The sequence below is a fragment of the Pelodiscus sinensis genome, chromosome 5 (genome assembly GCF_052426305.1).
Source record: "Pelodiscus sinensis isolate ZL-2025 chromosome 5, ASM5242630v1, whole genome shotgun sequence".
NCBI lineage: Eukaryota > Metazoa > Chordata > Testudines > Trionychidae > Pelodiscus > Pelodiscus sinensis.
Window position 1 is genome coordinate 61348577 of NC_143056.1, and position 16694 is coordinate 61365270.

A 16694-nucleotide genomic window follows, 5' to 3' on the forward strand; every position below is an offset into this window, starting at 1 on the left:
TTTAGCTATTTGAAAACCGCTATCATGTCCCCCCTTAATCTTCTTTTTTCCAAACTAAACAAGCCCAGTTCATGAAGCCTGGTTTCATAGGTCATGTTCTCTAGACCTTTAATCATTCTTGTCGCTCTTCTCTGTACCCTTTCCAATTTCTCCACATCTTTCTTGAAATGTGGCGCCCAGAACTGGACACAGTACTCCAGCTGAGGCCTAACTAGTGCAGAGTAGAGCGGCAGAATGACTTCACGAGTTTTGCTTACAACACACCTGTTGATACAACCTAGAATCATATTTGCTTTTTTTGCCACAGCATCACACTGTTGACTCATATTCAACTTGTGGTCCACTATGACCCCTAGATCCCTTTCCGCCATGCTCCTTCCTAGACAGTCGCTTCCCATCTTGTATGTATGGAACTGATTGTTCCTTCCTAAGTGGAGCACTTTGCATTTCTCTTTATTAAACTTCATCCTGTTTACCTTTGACCATTTCTCTAACTTGCTACGGTCATTTTGAATTATGTCCCTATCCCCCAAAGAAGTTGCAACCCCACCCAGTTTGGTATCATCTGCAAACTTAATAAGCGTACTCTCTATCCCAATATCTACATCATTGATGAAGATATTGAACAGTACGGGTCCCAAAACAGACCCTTACGGAACTCCACTTAGATTAATTGCACCCCAGATCCTACACCAAAGACAACACTTGCAATCAATCCCATAATAAATTAACTATTTATTAATCAAGAAAAAATAAAATTTAGTTATTTAAAAGGTTACGGCAGGTAAACACACACAAGTGAGTTATGGTCTTCAGTTCCAAAAGGTGGTGGTAACTGCTGTAATATGCAAGATGCACAAATCCTCCAAGATTAATCCTGGCCAAATAGTTTGGGATCCCTTGTTTATACTTACATATGTTTGCCCTTCATAGCTTAGCAATAGAGTTCTTTTTTATCACAGATTTTATATTCCCGTCTCCCAGAGTTCAAGCTGATGGCATGAGCGCTTGTGCATATCTCCTGTTCTTGAGGAGGGGTGAGCAATCAACAAAGTCTTTTGTCCACTGATGTTTCGCAATGGCTTGTTCGGTGTCTATGGACCTTCTTTTACTGGAGAGGAAATGACACCTCTTGTATATTTCACACCTTGTAATACTTCTCTTCTGACCGGGTTTATAGTTTCTGAGCAAATACCTTTATAATTAGAGAACAAGCATTTAAATATTACCTTATAACATGGGGTACAGATATTAAGTAGGATTAATACATGCAGCATCCTTCAAGCATTTCATAAAGACTAAACATCTACTATAACAATGCTAACACATGCATAAACTAGATGTGTTTCTAGTTATGCATTTGCCAGTGTTGAGTGATGCCTAGCAGCCCCTTCATGAGATGGAACCTGATCTGCCTGTGTTACATATGGGTTATCAAGAACAGAAATTTCCATACACAAATTGTGTAACTGTGTGTGCCTAAATTCAAATTTTGTGCATGTACTTTTTAGTAAATTTGTTTTATATTGCTGATTAAAAAAAATGTTTTTAAGGCTAGTAGAGTGGAATTTCACACTGCTAGTGAAAGCAAAGACCTTGTTTTTCAAATGGTAGGTAAAAATGGCAATTTAGTTAGATTTCAAAATACTTAATTTTACAGTTTATTCAGTGTTGCTTCTTTCCTTGAAAACCTTGTACTTATTGGGGGGGTGTATAAACAGTTGTAGTTTTATTTTACACACTGTTTTCATCTTCTTTAATAACAGATATGCTGCATATGAAAAATAAAGTGTGGGTTCCACGTATTGTAGGATTTTTTTTTTAAACATGAATTTTCTGTAGAATTAATGCCAAAGATTGTCCCAAATTACTGTGCTCTTTTTACATAGAATGTGAAAACCTATAATTGATATAATGAAGAATGAACTCTTTTTATCATAATGAAGTTGGAAGTTCATGATTAGCTAAACAGTTAATCCTATATATTTCCTGACGTAAAACTAGAAGGATTTTTCTTACTGATGATTCTGTGTGATTCATCTGATAATCAACACCAGTTGCGCTGGTATTTGATGGGAGATAAATATATAGAAAGATATACAGATATAAAATAGTCTGTTTTTAAAGTTAAAACATAACAGAATGTATCTTCATTGACATTAAACAATTTAAAATAGAGTGAGAAAGCCTTTGACAAGGGTTGTAATTATCTTTCTGGAATAAAATTCTCTAAATTATTCTGCTTTTCTGTTGGAACCATCTCTTTTTGTGTTGCAATGAAATTTGACAATGTATAATAATGTTCCTCCCTTGTCATTCCTACGGTTGTTTCATAATCACAAATCAACATGAGGAAATTTATTCAGTTGACAATTCCATCTGTAATAATTTTTTGAAAAATCCAATGTCTTATATGATGCTTATTTATGCAAGGAAAACTGCTTGCATTTTAGGTTTGTTTGAACCACATGGAACTTCTGTAGTACCAAATGTGAGTGTTATAGCTCCTGAAAAATTGCCTGCCAGTCTCAGACGACGTTATGAAACGCAGGTATATGTGGTTTGTTTTTCCTTTCAGTTTTGTTTCGAATTTTCATTCAGCCTGCATGTAGTCTTGATTTCATGATCACAGGTTATTTGTCCTTCAGGATATGTGTCTAGTTTAATCTGCAGAATGGGCAGTGAATAAGGCAAAGGACTGCAAAATGAGGAAAATGGGTTTTTCATAGCTGTAAAACATTGAAATGGGATGCCAGGAGACCACTTCTCGGCTCTTAACACAGACTTCCTACGTGCCTGTGTACAAGAGTGCTCAGCAAAGATTATGTGGGAAACTTTAATTCTGGCATTTCCTAACTTTTGAGTACTTAAGAAAAAGTTACAAGTTAAACACAGATTTTGTATTTAATGTGTATGTATTGGACTCAACCCTGTGCCCTTTATCTTTAATGTTTGATTATTTCCTCTCAAGCTTGGAGGTAGAGGTAAAAAAAGTATAACATGGTGCATACAAAGAGTGCTTCACGTTGCCTAAAACAAAATGTTTAGTCGTATTAATGTTAGACCACTGTATAAAAGAGAGATGGATGGTAATAATATAAAATTATGTAATGGGACTGAATGCACCAATAGATCAGTATCCTATTATCCAAAATTGCAGCCATCTTTTCTGAACTGCAGAGAAGGTACAGTGCATTCCAGGACTGCCATCTGTGATTTTGCTGCCAATCTGATTCAAGTGGTTTTCTCTTACCTTTGCGAACAGTGGCCTCCACTAGCACCCATAAACAGCTTAGCTTTGACTCTAGAAAGAAATTCACAATCGTATGTGAATTTTTCTTAACCTCATTAGTTATAATATCATCTTTCCTACCACTATACTCACTACTGTTGTATCAAAGTTTATTATAAAAGTGTAAATGTTATGTTTTCTGAAACTAAAAGAGGTTCTCAACTTCAGTGTAACGGAAGTTTGTATACTACTTTTACCCACTATTAATTTTAATTTTTAGGTACAAACAAGACTCCAGATGTTCATAACTAATCTGCAACAGAAAACAAATGAGATTGAAATTTTAGCTGTAAGTCTGCAAAATGGGAAATGCTTGTTCATTAGACAGGCTGACACTAGAGTTATTAATTTTAGCTAGCAAGATAGCTGTCACCACTGGTAATCTTAAACTTTAGAAATGGCAATTCTAACCAAATTTAGAAATGTGTTGTAAAATAAAACCCACAGAATATTTAGCTAATATACTGAGAAGTGTTTCCTTTTGTGTGAATTGACACCATTGCATATAGCAAAATATTTATATTTTAACTACTTTTCCCTAGGTGTACAGTTGCTATTGATGTTTGCTGTTATTTTATCAGTATAAAACACATTTTTAAATGTTATTTTCTGGATTGCCTCTCATCACTTTCTTCTAAAGAGCTGAAACATGAGTTTTCCCATTTGCCCTTTAGAAATAAGCACGTTTATCTTTTCTGAAATACAGGAAAGACCTTTCCTGTACACAAATGAGCTCTGTCCAACATAACTTGCCTTTGAAAGCGTGTAAAATTTGGTAGTCCAAATGTGTTTGCATAATTTTAAATCAGAGATTAAATTTTGACCTTTTTTTGTGTACTGAGATCTTCACGTCCTAAATGATGACAGAACTGGAAAAAAAGTTACATTTGTAGGTTGAACCTCTGTAATCTGGACTTCTCTGGTTCAGAATTATCAGGAACTCCATGGGTGTTTCGGGGCTGGAGCACATCCGGGAAAAAATCAGCAGGCTGGAACCAGGAGTGTTGCTGGACCCAGGAAGAACAGAGCCACAGCAGTCCAGGGGCTAGTGCAATCGTGGCCAAAATACGTCCCGCAGGCCAAATCCAGCCTGCCAAGTCATGGGATCCATCCCCGTGGATGCTGTGGGGAGCCCCAGCAGACTCCCTGCGTGCCGCGTCCTACCCACATGCTGCTCAGATAAGCGGCTGCTGGGCCGTTTCTCTTTCAAAACTGTGAAGCTGGAGGGGAGAGGGAAGGCTTCCGGTGCTGCCCCTACCCCCAGCACAATCCCATTGGCCTGTTTGAATAACAGCACACGAAGCACTACGCCTCCCTCCCCTCTGGCTCATCTTTATTTGCCCCACCTTTCCCCAACCCTCTGTCACCCCTTCCTGCTCCCCTACTGCACATACCCAAACCCTCTGCCCCCTTCCTGAATCCATTTATGCAAGAGCTCTCAGTGGTCAGAAATCTGCAGCCTCTTATTTGTCCACTCAGCCACTTCTCTGAATTAGTTACTTTAAATCATCTAATGCGTAGTTGGCGAGTGCATTGTCCTAGGTCACAACCTTCTCCTTCACCCAAACTCCCTCCCAGATCCTATTCTTCTTCCTCGACCCCAATCCCTTACCCCAGGCTCCCTTCTGCACTCAAGCTCCATCCCTGCATCTCCTCCATTAATATCATGGAAGAGTGCAGCCCTCGACCACTTTCCAAAATCTTGGATTGTCTTCCCATAAAAAATTATTGCTTACCCCCGGGCTAGCAGTTGGGAGCAAGAGCTGAGCCAGCCACCAGGAGAAGAGAGATTGGCATTGACCTCCCCTGGTCCAGCAAATTCCCTGGTTTGGGACTGGTTAGGTCCCAAGAATGCCTGACTAGGGAGGTTCAACCTGCACTTGTTAAACTATGGGACATTCCATTCCTTGATATTGACCTCTTTGTCCTGCTATTGTTCCAGGTAGACCTGTCAAAAGAAACTATAACCCACTTCTTATCGCTGGAGGTAAGCAATAAGTAGTGTATATGTAATTTATTTCAAACGTTTAAAGTTAAGGGGGTGAAATCCTATCCTTAATAAAATCAGTGGTAAAATTCTCACCCAGTTTTTCTTTTAAAGAGTTTAAAAAACTCTGTATACAGGCAGTCCCCGGGTTACGTACAAGACAGGGACTGTAGGTTTGTTCTTAAGTTGAATCTGTATGTAAGTCGGAACTGGTGTCCACATTCAGCCGCTGCTGAAACTGACCGCCAGTTCTGACTTACATACAGAATCAACTTAAGAACCCCAGGCGTCCCCAAGTCAGCTGCTGCTGAAACTGATCAGCAGCTGATGCCAGGAAGCCCGGGGCAGAGCAACTCTGCCTCAGGCTTCCTGTAGTCAGCGCTGGTCAGTTTCAGCAGAAGCTGACTTGGGGACGCCTGGGGCAGAGCAGCTGGGGTGCTGCTGGGTTGCTCCAGTAGCACCGCTCCTCGGCGCTACTGGACCAACCCAGCAGCACCCCATCTGCTCTGCCCCAGGTGTCCTGATTCAGCCGCTGCTGAAACTGACCAGCAGCAGCTGAATCAGGACGCCTGTGGCAGAGCAGCTGGGGTGCTGCTAGGTTGGTCCAGTAGCGCCCAGAGCGGCGCTGCGGGACCAACCGGCAGCGCCCCAGCTGCTCTGCCACAGGCGTCTGGAGAAAAGCCTAGTCTGCTGGGGGGGGGGGGGGGGCGTACTAGCTGCGCCGCCCCCCCCCCCCCCCCCCCCCCAGCAGACCAGGAAGACTCGGGCGGCGGACCAAGACGCACCGCAGTCCCGCCACCTGGGTCCTCCGCGGCTTTGCTCCCAGTCTCCCTGGTCTGCCAGGGAGACGGGGAGCAAAGCCTCTGAGGACGCCAGAAGCGGGACAGCTGTGGGGCGCTCCGGCTGTCCCGCTGCCGTCTTCCCCGAAGCTTTGCAAAGCTGCGGGGGGGGGGGGGGGGGGCTCGGGCAGTGAGGCAGCCCAGGTGCTGCCCAAGCCCCCCCCCCACGGCTTTGCTCCGCATCTCCCTGGTCTGCAGACCAGGGAGACGCGGAGAAAGCCCCGGAGTACACGGGCGGCAGGACCGCGAGGTCCCGCAGTCCGTCCCTCCGGGGGAGCCCCGTTCGTAACTGCGGAAAGTCGGGGACTGTCTGTATTCACAAAGGGTTTAGAAATGGCCTGAAAAATCCATTTAGGAAATTTCCCCTTGAGGAGGTAGGGTCCTTAACCAACAATTTTTGCAGAATTTCTGCTTTCATTTAAAATGAAGAAGAGGTGTTAAGTCTTTATGAAGATACTCTGTTGAATGTGAACAGAGCAGTGCTGCCTCCCAAAGCCTGGCTCTCAGTCAGAACCTGCCACACTCTAGCAACCTAGCTCTGAAAGTAGCATGTGCCCTTCTCCCCCAAAAAAATCCCCAGTTTTGAGAAACATCGGTCTCCCCCTCCTCATGAAATATGTATAATATAGGGTAAAAGCACAAAAAAGACCAGATTACATGGTCTGTTACACATTTTTCATGGTCATGAATTTAGTGGGACCCTATATGTGAGCCTAACCCTAAATTATGTTCTGGTATAGTTGAAGCAAAATGCAGGACAATGTAGCACTTTAAAGACTAACAGGATGGTTTATTAGATGATGAGCTTTCGTGGGCCAGACCCACTTCCTCAGATCAAATTCTGGTATAGGTATTGATACTATAGTGCCACCTGCTGACGTGCCTAGAGAATTGTAAATAATTCTTGTGTTTATATACTAGAGTACTGCAGGAACTTATTTTGTTAAAATATGTGTGTAAAATACATACCATGAAATCAAGTAATGTTTAAGTAAAGATGCTCATAGAAATGTTAAATTGGCTACACAAAATTGCATTGTCTCCAAAATATTAGAAATCAAAGAAACATCAAAATTGTGTTCATATGAAGAATTTTTTATTTTGCATTTATATCCGTTCAGAAGGGGAAAAACTCCTCATATGGCAGAAGGTATCAAATAATGTGTAAATGTGGAAAAAATGGGTGGGAAAGGAGGATGAAAATGTTTCTACAATAATGATAATTCTGTAGAGCAAGTGTGAGTGAGCTACTTCACCCTTGCCACCATGATGCTACTGTCATAATGTAGGAGAGGGAGAAGCTAATCATCATCAGCCTCTGTATAGAGATCTCTGCTCTAACACATGCAAGTTGTACATGCAGTTTTGTGCATTTTGTTTCAATAAACTAGTTCTTTGGGGGGTGAGGAACTAGAGTATTGCTAGTCTGTCTGCATGATCTTCAAAAAAGCGATCTCTCCCTTCAGTGACCCCATTTTTCTTTAATAATGAATACCAAAAAAAATTGCTTGTTTTTTCCCTTATAGTATGATGATGAACAAGCCTTTTACGCAACCGAGAGACAACTGATGTCACGATTGCCAAAGCAGAGATACCTGAAAACTATTTGTGATGAAATTTACAATATCAAAATAGAAAAGAGGTAAATGTATTTATTAAACCATTGAAAGTAATGCAACAATTGAGCTGCTTTACACATTTGCACTCTGGTAATTAGGCTGCTGTAATTTTTTTTCCAGAGAAAGGCAAAGAATGCACCCTCTTGAAAAGTGCCTTACTCCACTCACCCCAAAGATATTTCCTAAAATTATTTTACACAAGATTGGTGTTCCGGTCCTCATTTTTATGGTTATAAAATTAATCTAAACACCATAGTTTATACAACTATAAGTGACAATGAATTGTAAATTCTTGACAGGGAAATATTAGCCCACATTTAATCATTAGATTTTCCTCTTCAGGTAGTTTACACATTTGTCTTTTGGCAGCATAACTAGTTACAGATGGGATTCTCATAGCTGGGAACCTTTTATTCTCTTGTCAGCTGTGTAGAATTTCCCTTCTGATTCTGACATACACAGACTTGGACTTCAGAACTGTTGAATATCCAGGGCTCCCTCTGATTTTGGTGGAAACTGTGGGTATATCTGGCATAGCTGAAAAGACTCTTAAGAACCTTTTAAATAAACTCTTTCCAGAGACATAGTAAAAACTACTTTAAAATACCCTAAATACAAATGCAGAAAATACATTTGTAGATAAAGAAAATAATTTAGAACAAAAAAAAAATCAAAATCTGGTTTAATTTTTCATTGACCATTTCATTCAAAGTTTGTATCTGACTTTTTGTGTATTGTTGAGAATGACTCTTTCCCCCTCCAGCATGAGTGGTGTTCAGTTAACTTTGGTCAGCCATTAAATGAGACTAGAATTTGTTTTTCTAGTAATAGTACCTTTCAATACTGGAGATAGCAAACACTTTATAAAACAATTGCATTTAAAGCTTACAGAGCTCTGACTAATAGAATTCAGTAAGTGCACATTGTCCTTTAGTAGCCTTCAAGAGGATCTTCTCAACTTTTGTTAGTTTATATTACACTTGCACTTAACTTCTACTTTATCCAAGAAGAAAAAACTAAATTTGAGGCAGTGTCTTATTGGAAAAGAAAATGTAATGTATTAAATTTGAGTACGGAGGTGCTTCTAACTTGATTCTTCAGCACTTTAAACACTATTACATTGGCTTTCAGTAGTGACTTAACTACTCGTTTTCAGTCCTAACCTACCCCTCAAGTTCAAGTGTTTCGCACATTAACACTTTCACAAATATTCAGCACAGCTTTCAAGAGACAGTGTTCTTTGAAGTGATACATCTTCTCCTACCTTAGATAGCCCTTTGTGGTCTAAGTTAAATCTCTATCCCATCCTTCTGCCTAGTGGAAGAAAACTAAATAATTCTATGTTCTAGAATTCAAAGTCTTGCTCATCTGGAAACATTAAGGGATGGAGATAATGGTTATTTAGGATGGCAAAAAGAGATATGGAGAAAGGTCTGAAATTGAGTAATAATTTAAGATAAACTTTAGGAAAAGCTTTGACAGTGAGATCTTAGTCCCTGAACAGCATTGTAGAAAAGAAACATTAACTGGATTATTTCAAAAATAAGTGGACATAGCATAAGTTAAGGTTGCATTTGCAGCAGGATTTACTAATTATGTACAGTAAGATTTTTTCACTTAATGTAAATTAATAGCCTTTGAATGATCCTGGTTCCAGAAGTGTTTAGAAGGCTTAGAATAGCACTACAATAATTATTCTGCTCTCTTGAGGGTAAATTCTAACTTGTCCTTTTTCTTTTACAGAATTCCTTTGCTTATTCTGTACTCTTATCGAGAGGACTACTATAAAATTCTGTTTTAAAGAGGTATCTCTCGGTGGGATGCTTAAACAGCATGTGATTGTTGCCAAGATACATAATCTGGAACCAAAACCATTAATCACATGTGAAACAATTGTTGCACATTAACTTTTGATATGGATTATATATACTTTATGGAATTTCAGTAAGATGTGACAAACTGGCACTTACTGCCTTTATTTTTTTAGTGTCCTGCTTCATGCTTTGTATTTTTATATATATATGTAAAATATTGGCATTTAAAAAGCTCAAAATAAATGTTAAATGGTCATGTTTCTTAATGCACAGATAGATTACAAGTGTAAGGTACAATGTGTCTCTGTAAACTTCGTCATATCAATGTTTACAAGGAAAAAATGGGCCAGTGAAAATCACCAAGAGAACTGCAGTGCTGTTCCAAAATGTCTAGAGCTTACAGCTGCCTTACTACTACAGCCTTACTCACTTAATGCTACAAGCTACTGAATAGTATTATAGGTTGGACCTCCCTAGTCTAGCACCCTCGCCATCTGAGCAGTCCCAAATGAGGGGATTTGCCAGAGCAGGGGAGGTCCCTCCCTTCATGGCCGGTGCTGAACACTGCCTCCTTCTAGGACTTCAGCCCAGCCACTGTAATCATGGATGGAATGCCACAGGCGCTTTGCAGCTGCTGCTTGCCCCCTTGCTACTTACCCAGCAGCTGGGGCCAGAACTCCACCCTGTACCACCCTCCCCAACATGAAGCTCCTGGCTGAGTCACCGGACCCCATGCCATGCTTCTGCCCCACAACCAGACTCTCTCTCCCTATGTGGTCCTGCTGTACCACAACTGTTGCTGCACAAGAGAGTCCCAGTTAAGGGAGGTACAACCTACATAACTTAAAATATTTTTTTCAAAGACACAAACTGAGTAGCCAATAGTTTTCAAATATGAAGGGCATTAATTATTAGTACATGGAATGAAAACCCTAATGAATGCTCTTACTAAGCTGTGATCTTAAAATAAGGTGTCTTACAATCCTCTTATCACTTATTCATTTCTCATGTAAGCCAGCAGCAGGAAACAGCAGAACTGAATTTAACACAAATAAATCTTTTTTAAATGGAGGACAGAGTTGCTTTGAAAATAAACACCCTTGTGTCCCAACAGCTTAAGTACAGTAAGAAAAGCATTAATTTATACTGTAATGATTTTTAAAAGTAACAAGTAGATTTTGCATTTGTAGGGGAGTTTTCTAATGGTAACAGACCCACCCTTTCTACTCTTCAATCATATGGCTTTTGTGACATGTTTTCTCAGCACTTATATCTGGCTGCACTGAGGCACAATTTCAGGGAAAGTCTTAGGCCAGAGCATATCCAGTACAGATATTTAGGAAACTTTGCTAACGTGCCTCTAAGCATATGCAAATTGATTTTTTTTTTTAAAAGGCTTAAAATCATGGTTGAATGAAATTTCTCCAGGACAGCACACCGCTGTTCTCAAATTTCCACCTGCCTGCTGCAAAGTTTGAGGTACTAAAAGTGATCCAGTAAGAAAATTAAAATCTGTGGGTAGGCCTAGACTACAGGATTCTTTTGCAAAAGCCTTTTGAAAGAGTGAAACCACTTCTTTCGAAAAAGCGAGCTGCTTTTTTGAAATAGCACCCAAGCAGTCTGGATGTTCTTTTGAAAAAGTCATGTTTGCATTCAAGAATGCCTTTTTTTAAAATAGCACTTTCAAAAAAAGGCATTCTTCCTCCTAAAATGAGGTTTACTGCAGTTGAAAAAAAGGCCACATTTTCGATTTAATTTTGAAAGAACATGGCAGCAGACTAGACACGAAATTTTTTTGAAAAAAGGCCATTTTTTTTCCAATGTCTATATTAAGGATACAGCTTAATCCTGGAAAAAGTTTGCCCTTTAGGAGGGAGAAACTCCTACCCCCTAAAAAGTCCATCAGTTCTCCCTGTTCTGAGCATTTTTTGACCCTAGGAAAAGTACATTTGGCTTGACTACACAGTTGAGGAAAGGCCCTATGTACCTATGACTGATTTTCAACAAGTACAGTACTTTTATTTCGATCCTGTCTGCAAACGTGCAAATATATGATCAGATCTAAGACCAGTAAAATTACAGCAGTCATTTTAACTAAGTACACTTATGAGAAACAAGTAATAACTTTTAACAACACTTGTTCATACTAACCCAGGAAGAGTTACTATTAATATTTACAATAAAACTATTCAAAGAAAGAAACACCAAAGCCCTGACCACATTCATAAAAAGGAGACACTTACTAAAAACAGTCACTGCATTGAAGCACTAGGGCTTTATGGATCATAGTATAGCCTCAAACCACAGCTAGAAGCTAAATTAATAGAAAAAAATCAATATCCCCACTCATTTTAACTTCCTTACTTAGTTTACATTGGGCCCATCTACAGATTTAGGCTTTAATTTACTACCACTTCAGATCTATATTTACTTTGCCCTTGTGATCACCCACTGTATCCCCAAAACCGTTTACACTGACCATCATTGTGTAACAAAGAACATTGCAACTGAGAGCGAAGAGGTTTCATTGTAATCCAGTGAGTATTCCTGCCCAACAATCTACAGAAGCCACCTTTTATTTTCATTTTAATTAAGTGAAAGTATTGTTCACATATTGGTATTCTACAGCCAAAAGAAAGTGGTGACTCAGGATGAAATGGACTTTGAAGGCTAGAATGCAAGTCTTGCAGTGATAGAAAGATTCTCTTCCATCACTGTGTTGCTTTACTTTTCTTATTTTTGCTTTTCTTGTCTTTCTTCTTCAGGCCATCCATGTTAGCTCTCAACAGGTTGGAATAGGCCTGAAATTATGAAATAAGCACCTTTTTAATATAGACCAAATACTATGAGGCACTGATGTCAAAAATAAGTTTAAAAAAAATCTCCATTTTAGATAACCTATATTTCCACATAGTTCCTTTATTCATCAGGAGTGATACAAAAGATGCTCTAGAGCAGGGGTGGGCAATATTTTTTTGCCATGGTTCACTCTGAAAATTTTTGAACTAGCACTGGGCCGCACAGGAAGGGGCAGGGCTGATATTTCTGGATTCCTCACCCCTAGACAATGATTGGTCTGGGGGTGAGGGAGTGCCTTTGCCCCCACCACAAGTTTCCCCAAGGTGCCCATGCCCTGGCATGGGAGGAGACCTCCCTTACTCCTGTCCCTAGGCCAATTAGGGCCTGGGGGAGGGTCCAAAGCCTCTTACTCTCACCACTCCTTCTTCCCCTATCCCCATAAGCAAAACCCAGCCCTTCAAAGCACTACAGTGCCTGGCAGAGCAGGAGGCGGCTTCACAAGGAGTGGAGAAGGTTTCTTGCACTCCCCTGCCCCCAGACCGTAATTGTCGTGGGGGCAGGAGAGCAGCAGGGCCTCTAAAGGCCAGATCCAGCCCACAGAGACCCTTTTGTCCACCCCTGTTCCAGGGAATTTCATGTAATGGAGATACACCTACATATCAGGATATGGAGCTACTCTTCAAGTTATAGGAGAGGCTTTCAACAAACTGAAGTACATAATCAACCTACCCATTTAGAGTTGGAACAATTATTTGTAGCTTTCCATGACTTATTTTAAATTACTGAATACTTCTCCTTACAATACAGAAAAACAAAAAGGGAAGAAGAGAGAACACAGGAAACTTACCATCTGGAATTTATTTACTTCCTTTGAGCTTACCTGTGAAAAACAAGTTAGGGTGTTAAGCATGAAATACTGGAAACATTTAATCCTAGGACTAAAACTTTTAACTGACAGGCAAAAGTGTATTAAGCACCAGGTCCCATCAAGCTGTGCTTCACTTGATCAAACAGCTTCAGGTTATCACATTCAATCTCATGAAGAGACATGTATGGAGACCATGTGTGAAAGGGATCTCAGGAACGTACTCTTGGTAACAGATCTAGTATTTGGAGTACTATTCTCTCAACCACCACCATCACCACCTTAAAAATCACCAATCCATAAGATAGTATTATGTCCCCAAATCTATCTACACAATCTTCGAAGTAAAGTGTCAAGCCAATTCTTTGTTTGCTTATTCCACTTCTGTTTGTGTATTACACACAAAATCATCCTGGCTAGTTTTTCAACATAATGTACTCTCTTCAGATTCCTTTTCATGCATGTGTGACATCCAATCAAGTTCTCTCTTGGTAAATTCCATCTCTCACAGGAACAACTGAACTCCATATACAGGCAGTCCCCGGGTTACGTACAAGATAGGGACTGTCGGTTTGTTCTTAAGTTGAATCTGTATGTAAGTCGGAACTGGTGTCCAGATTCAGCCGCTGTTGAAACTGACCGCCAGTTCTGACTTACATACAGAATCAACTTAAGAACTCCAAGCGTCCCCAAGTCAGCTGCTGCTGAAACTGATCAGCAGCTGATTCCAGGAAGCCTGGGGCAGAGCAACTCTGCCTCAGGCTTCCTGTAGTCAGCGCTGGTCAGTCTCAGCAGAAGCTGACTTGGGGACGCCTGGGGCAGAGCAGCTGGGGTGCTGCTGGGTTGCTCCAGTAGCGCCGCTCCTCAGCACTACTGGAGCAACCCAGCAGCACCCCATCTGCTCTGCCCCAGGTGTCCTGATTCAGCCGCTGCTGAAACTGACCAGCAGCGGCTGAATCAGGACCAGAGCAGCTGGGGTGCTGCTGGGTTGGTCCAGTAGCGCCCAGAGCGGCGCTGCGGGACCAACCGGCAGCACCCCAGCTGCTCTGCCACAGGCGTCCGGAGAAAAGCCTAGTCTTCTCGGGGGGGGCGTACTAGCTGCGCCCCCCCCCCCCCCCCCCCCCAGCAGACCAGGAAGACTCGGGCGGCGGACCGAGATGCACCGCGGTCCCGCCGCCTGGGTCCTCCGCGGCTTTGCTCCCCGTCTCCCTGGTCTGCTGGAGACCAGCAGACCAGGGAGACGGGGAGCGCCTCTGAGGACGCCGGCAGCGGAGCAGCCCAGGCGCGCCTGGGGTACCCCGCTGCCCGAGCCCCCCCCTCGGCTTTGCAAAGCCTCGGGGAAGCCTGCAGCGGGGCAGTCCAGGCGCGCCTGGGGTGCCTCGCTGCCCGAGTCCCCCCGCGGCTTTGCTCTGCGTCTTCCTGGTCTGCAGACCAGGGAGACGCAGAGCAAAGCCCCAGAGTACCCGGGCGGCAGGACCGTGAAGTCCCGCAGTCTGCGTACTCTGGGGCAGCCCCGTTCGTAACTGCGGATCCGACATAAGTCGGATCCGCGTAAGTCGGGGACTGCCTGTATCTCTAGCATTGAAATACCCATATTATCTTCATATACCCAAACTGTGACTGTTCTCATTCCTGACACAGATGATTTATCCACCACATTAACTCATAAAATTGTCTGGAATTTTAAGTCAGCCTTCAGCCTAAATGATGCAATTATTTCAGGAACAAATGAGTCTGCAAGCTCTCTCTGACCAGATTTGCTACTTACCACTGTACTAATCTTCTTCTTTCCATCCGTTGCTCTCAGAAGACATTTATTGTCCGCTGGCTCAAAACCTTCCACGTGGCCCTTACGAGGAATGGGTTTTGTTCGACCATCATCTGTGTTAAAAACCAAAAGCGTGTCTTAATCTGTTTATCCAGTTATTAAAAGATACATTTTTCTAAAATCTCAGTGCATCAAAAAGAGGGCAATCACCACCTTACCAAACTGTGTTTAACTACCTTTTAAAGCAGTTTGAATTCGAAGATACCATATCAAATATTTTTCTGCACAAGTTATACCCTGAAATTATGCAGCATATGAAATGCATTCAGAAACAGCTATTCTGTTGAGCTATTTTGCTGACCCTGTTCAACTCCTCTCTAGCATTTAAAAATCTGAGAATAAAATTTCCAAAATACCTATTTTTAAAGTTATGAGAGCTGTTCAACATTTACCTGCAATGTTTAAATTTCAAACACTGCATCACTAAAGCTCTGAAGTGAAACTAACTTTACTTTTCTCTCTCTATTTGCAGTATTCAAAAAACATAAGTAGGAACAAGTGGATTTTTTTAACTCATTAAATTATAACAATTTAGGAACAGGAGAACTTTAATATAAACTGACAGTATTGCTTTAATCCAATATAGAGGCAGAGATACTTACATTTTTTCAGTGTTATGTAAACACTCCCTGAGGTTCTGCATTTTTGAAAAAGCCTTGTTAGTTCTGTCAAGAACTACAAATGAAAGAAGAGACCCATCTTTGGTTAAGAGCTACAGAGCAGGAGGAGCAAAAGACAGGACAATTTTATGTTTGGCAATATTTGCTACCATTCTCAATGTAATTAATGGCAGATGTTTCACTAAAGTAGCATTTTTACAACCCAATGCTTCTCAACAGCCTAGACAAATAATCTGCCTAGGTTACACCAGTGTAAGCCCTTGTGTTACATGTTTCTGAAGTCAACGAAGAACACTGGCTGCTGTTCGGCTGGATTTTGAGTGTCCGCACAAATCAACCAGGCCAGCGATTTACTGGCCAAGGACAGGCAGACACTCAGGCCGACCCCATTAGTCCCTGCTGCGCGCAATGCCAGGGGAAAGCAGCCACGTAAGTGGGGGAGAGGGCGCCCCGAGCAGCTCTTCTTCGCCTGCCGCCCCGGGGCTCGGAGCCGGGCACCTTCCCCGCCCCGGGCGGGGCTTCCAGGAGGCCCCCGAGCGCCCGCGGGCAGCGCTCACCTGCTCGCTCTCCAGCAGCACCATCCTGCCCCCGGAAGCGGAAGGGCCGCTGCGAGCGCGCCTCATAGAGCGCGGGGCGGGGCCGCGAAGCTCCGCCCCGCTCACTGCCTGGGTGGAGCGAGGGGCCGGGCCGATCCTGAGCCCAGCGCCCCCTGGCGGGATCCCGCCCAGGCTGTGCGAGGAGCCGCAGCGCCCCCGCCCTGCGGAGCGGGCTGGGCTGCTTGGTCGGCCCCGGCCCCTTTTATCTGCAGCCTTTTCCCCGGGCCCACCAGCATCCGTCGGGTGCCTCCCGCCTGGAGGATCCTAGTCAGGCCCTGGCCGCTGCGCCAGCGACTGCTGGTCCTGGGCCATTGCCCGATGCTCTGGAGGCTGGTGCGGGAAACGCTGTGTAGGCAGTTCCGGCATTGCCTACTGAAAGCGAGTCCCAGAAAGTGAGCGCGAGTTACAGCCTGAAACATAAAGGATTGTCTCTTT

The 16694-nt window shown here is 42.5% G+C and overlaps 2 protein-coding genes across 5 annotated transcripts in view; one reads left to right on the plus strand and one right to left on the minus strand.

Annotated features, from left to right (window-relative positions):
- The window catches only part of EIF2AK4 (eukaryotic translation initiation factor 2 alpha kinase 4), an 87083-nt gene extending 77254 nt beyond the window's left edge, over positions 1 to 9829 (plus strand). For all 4 annotated transcript variants that reach the window (XM_075927079.2, XM_075927078.2, XM_006128641.5 and 1 more), the window contains 5 exons: positions 2454 to 2551; positions 3513 to 3581; positions 5235 to 5279; positions 7645 to 7760; positions 9481 to 9829. In XM_075927079.2, coding sequence (XP_075783194.2) covers positions 2454 to 2551; positions 3513 to 3581; positions 5235 to 5279; positions 7645 to 7760; positions 9481 to 9538 — 386 coding nt within the window. In that variant the 3' untranslated portion in view covers positions 9539 to 9829. The remainder of the gene's footprint in view (positions 1 to 2453; positions 2552 to 3512; positions 3582 to 5234; positions 5280 to 7644; positions 7761 to 9480) is intronic.
- A 2282-nt stretch (positions 9830 to 12111) lies between these two features.
- Positions 12112 to 16366, minus strand: SRP14 (signal recognition particle 14). Its single transcript, XM_075927080.2, has 5 exons — positions 16221 to 16366; positions 15646 to 15718; positions 14984 to 15096; positions 13198 to 13230; positions 12112 to 12352 (listed from the first exon to the last, which is right to left on the minus strand). The coding sequence occupies exons 1-5, from the start codon at positions 16284 to 16286 to the stop codon at positions 12263 to 12265; spliced, it is 375 nt and encodes a 124-aa protein (XP_075783195.1). The 5' UTR covers positions 16287 to 16366; the 3' UTR covers positions 12112 to 12262.
- Between the last annotated feature and the right edge of the window lie 328 nt (positions 16367 to 16694).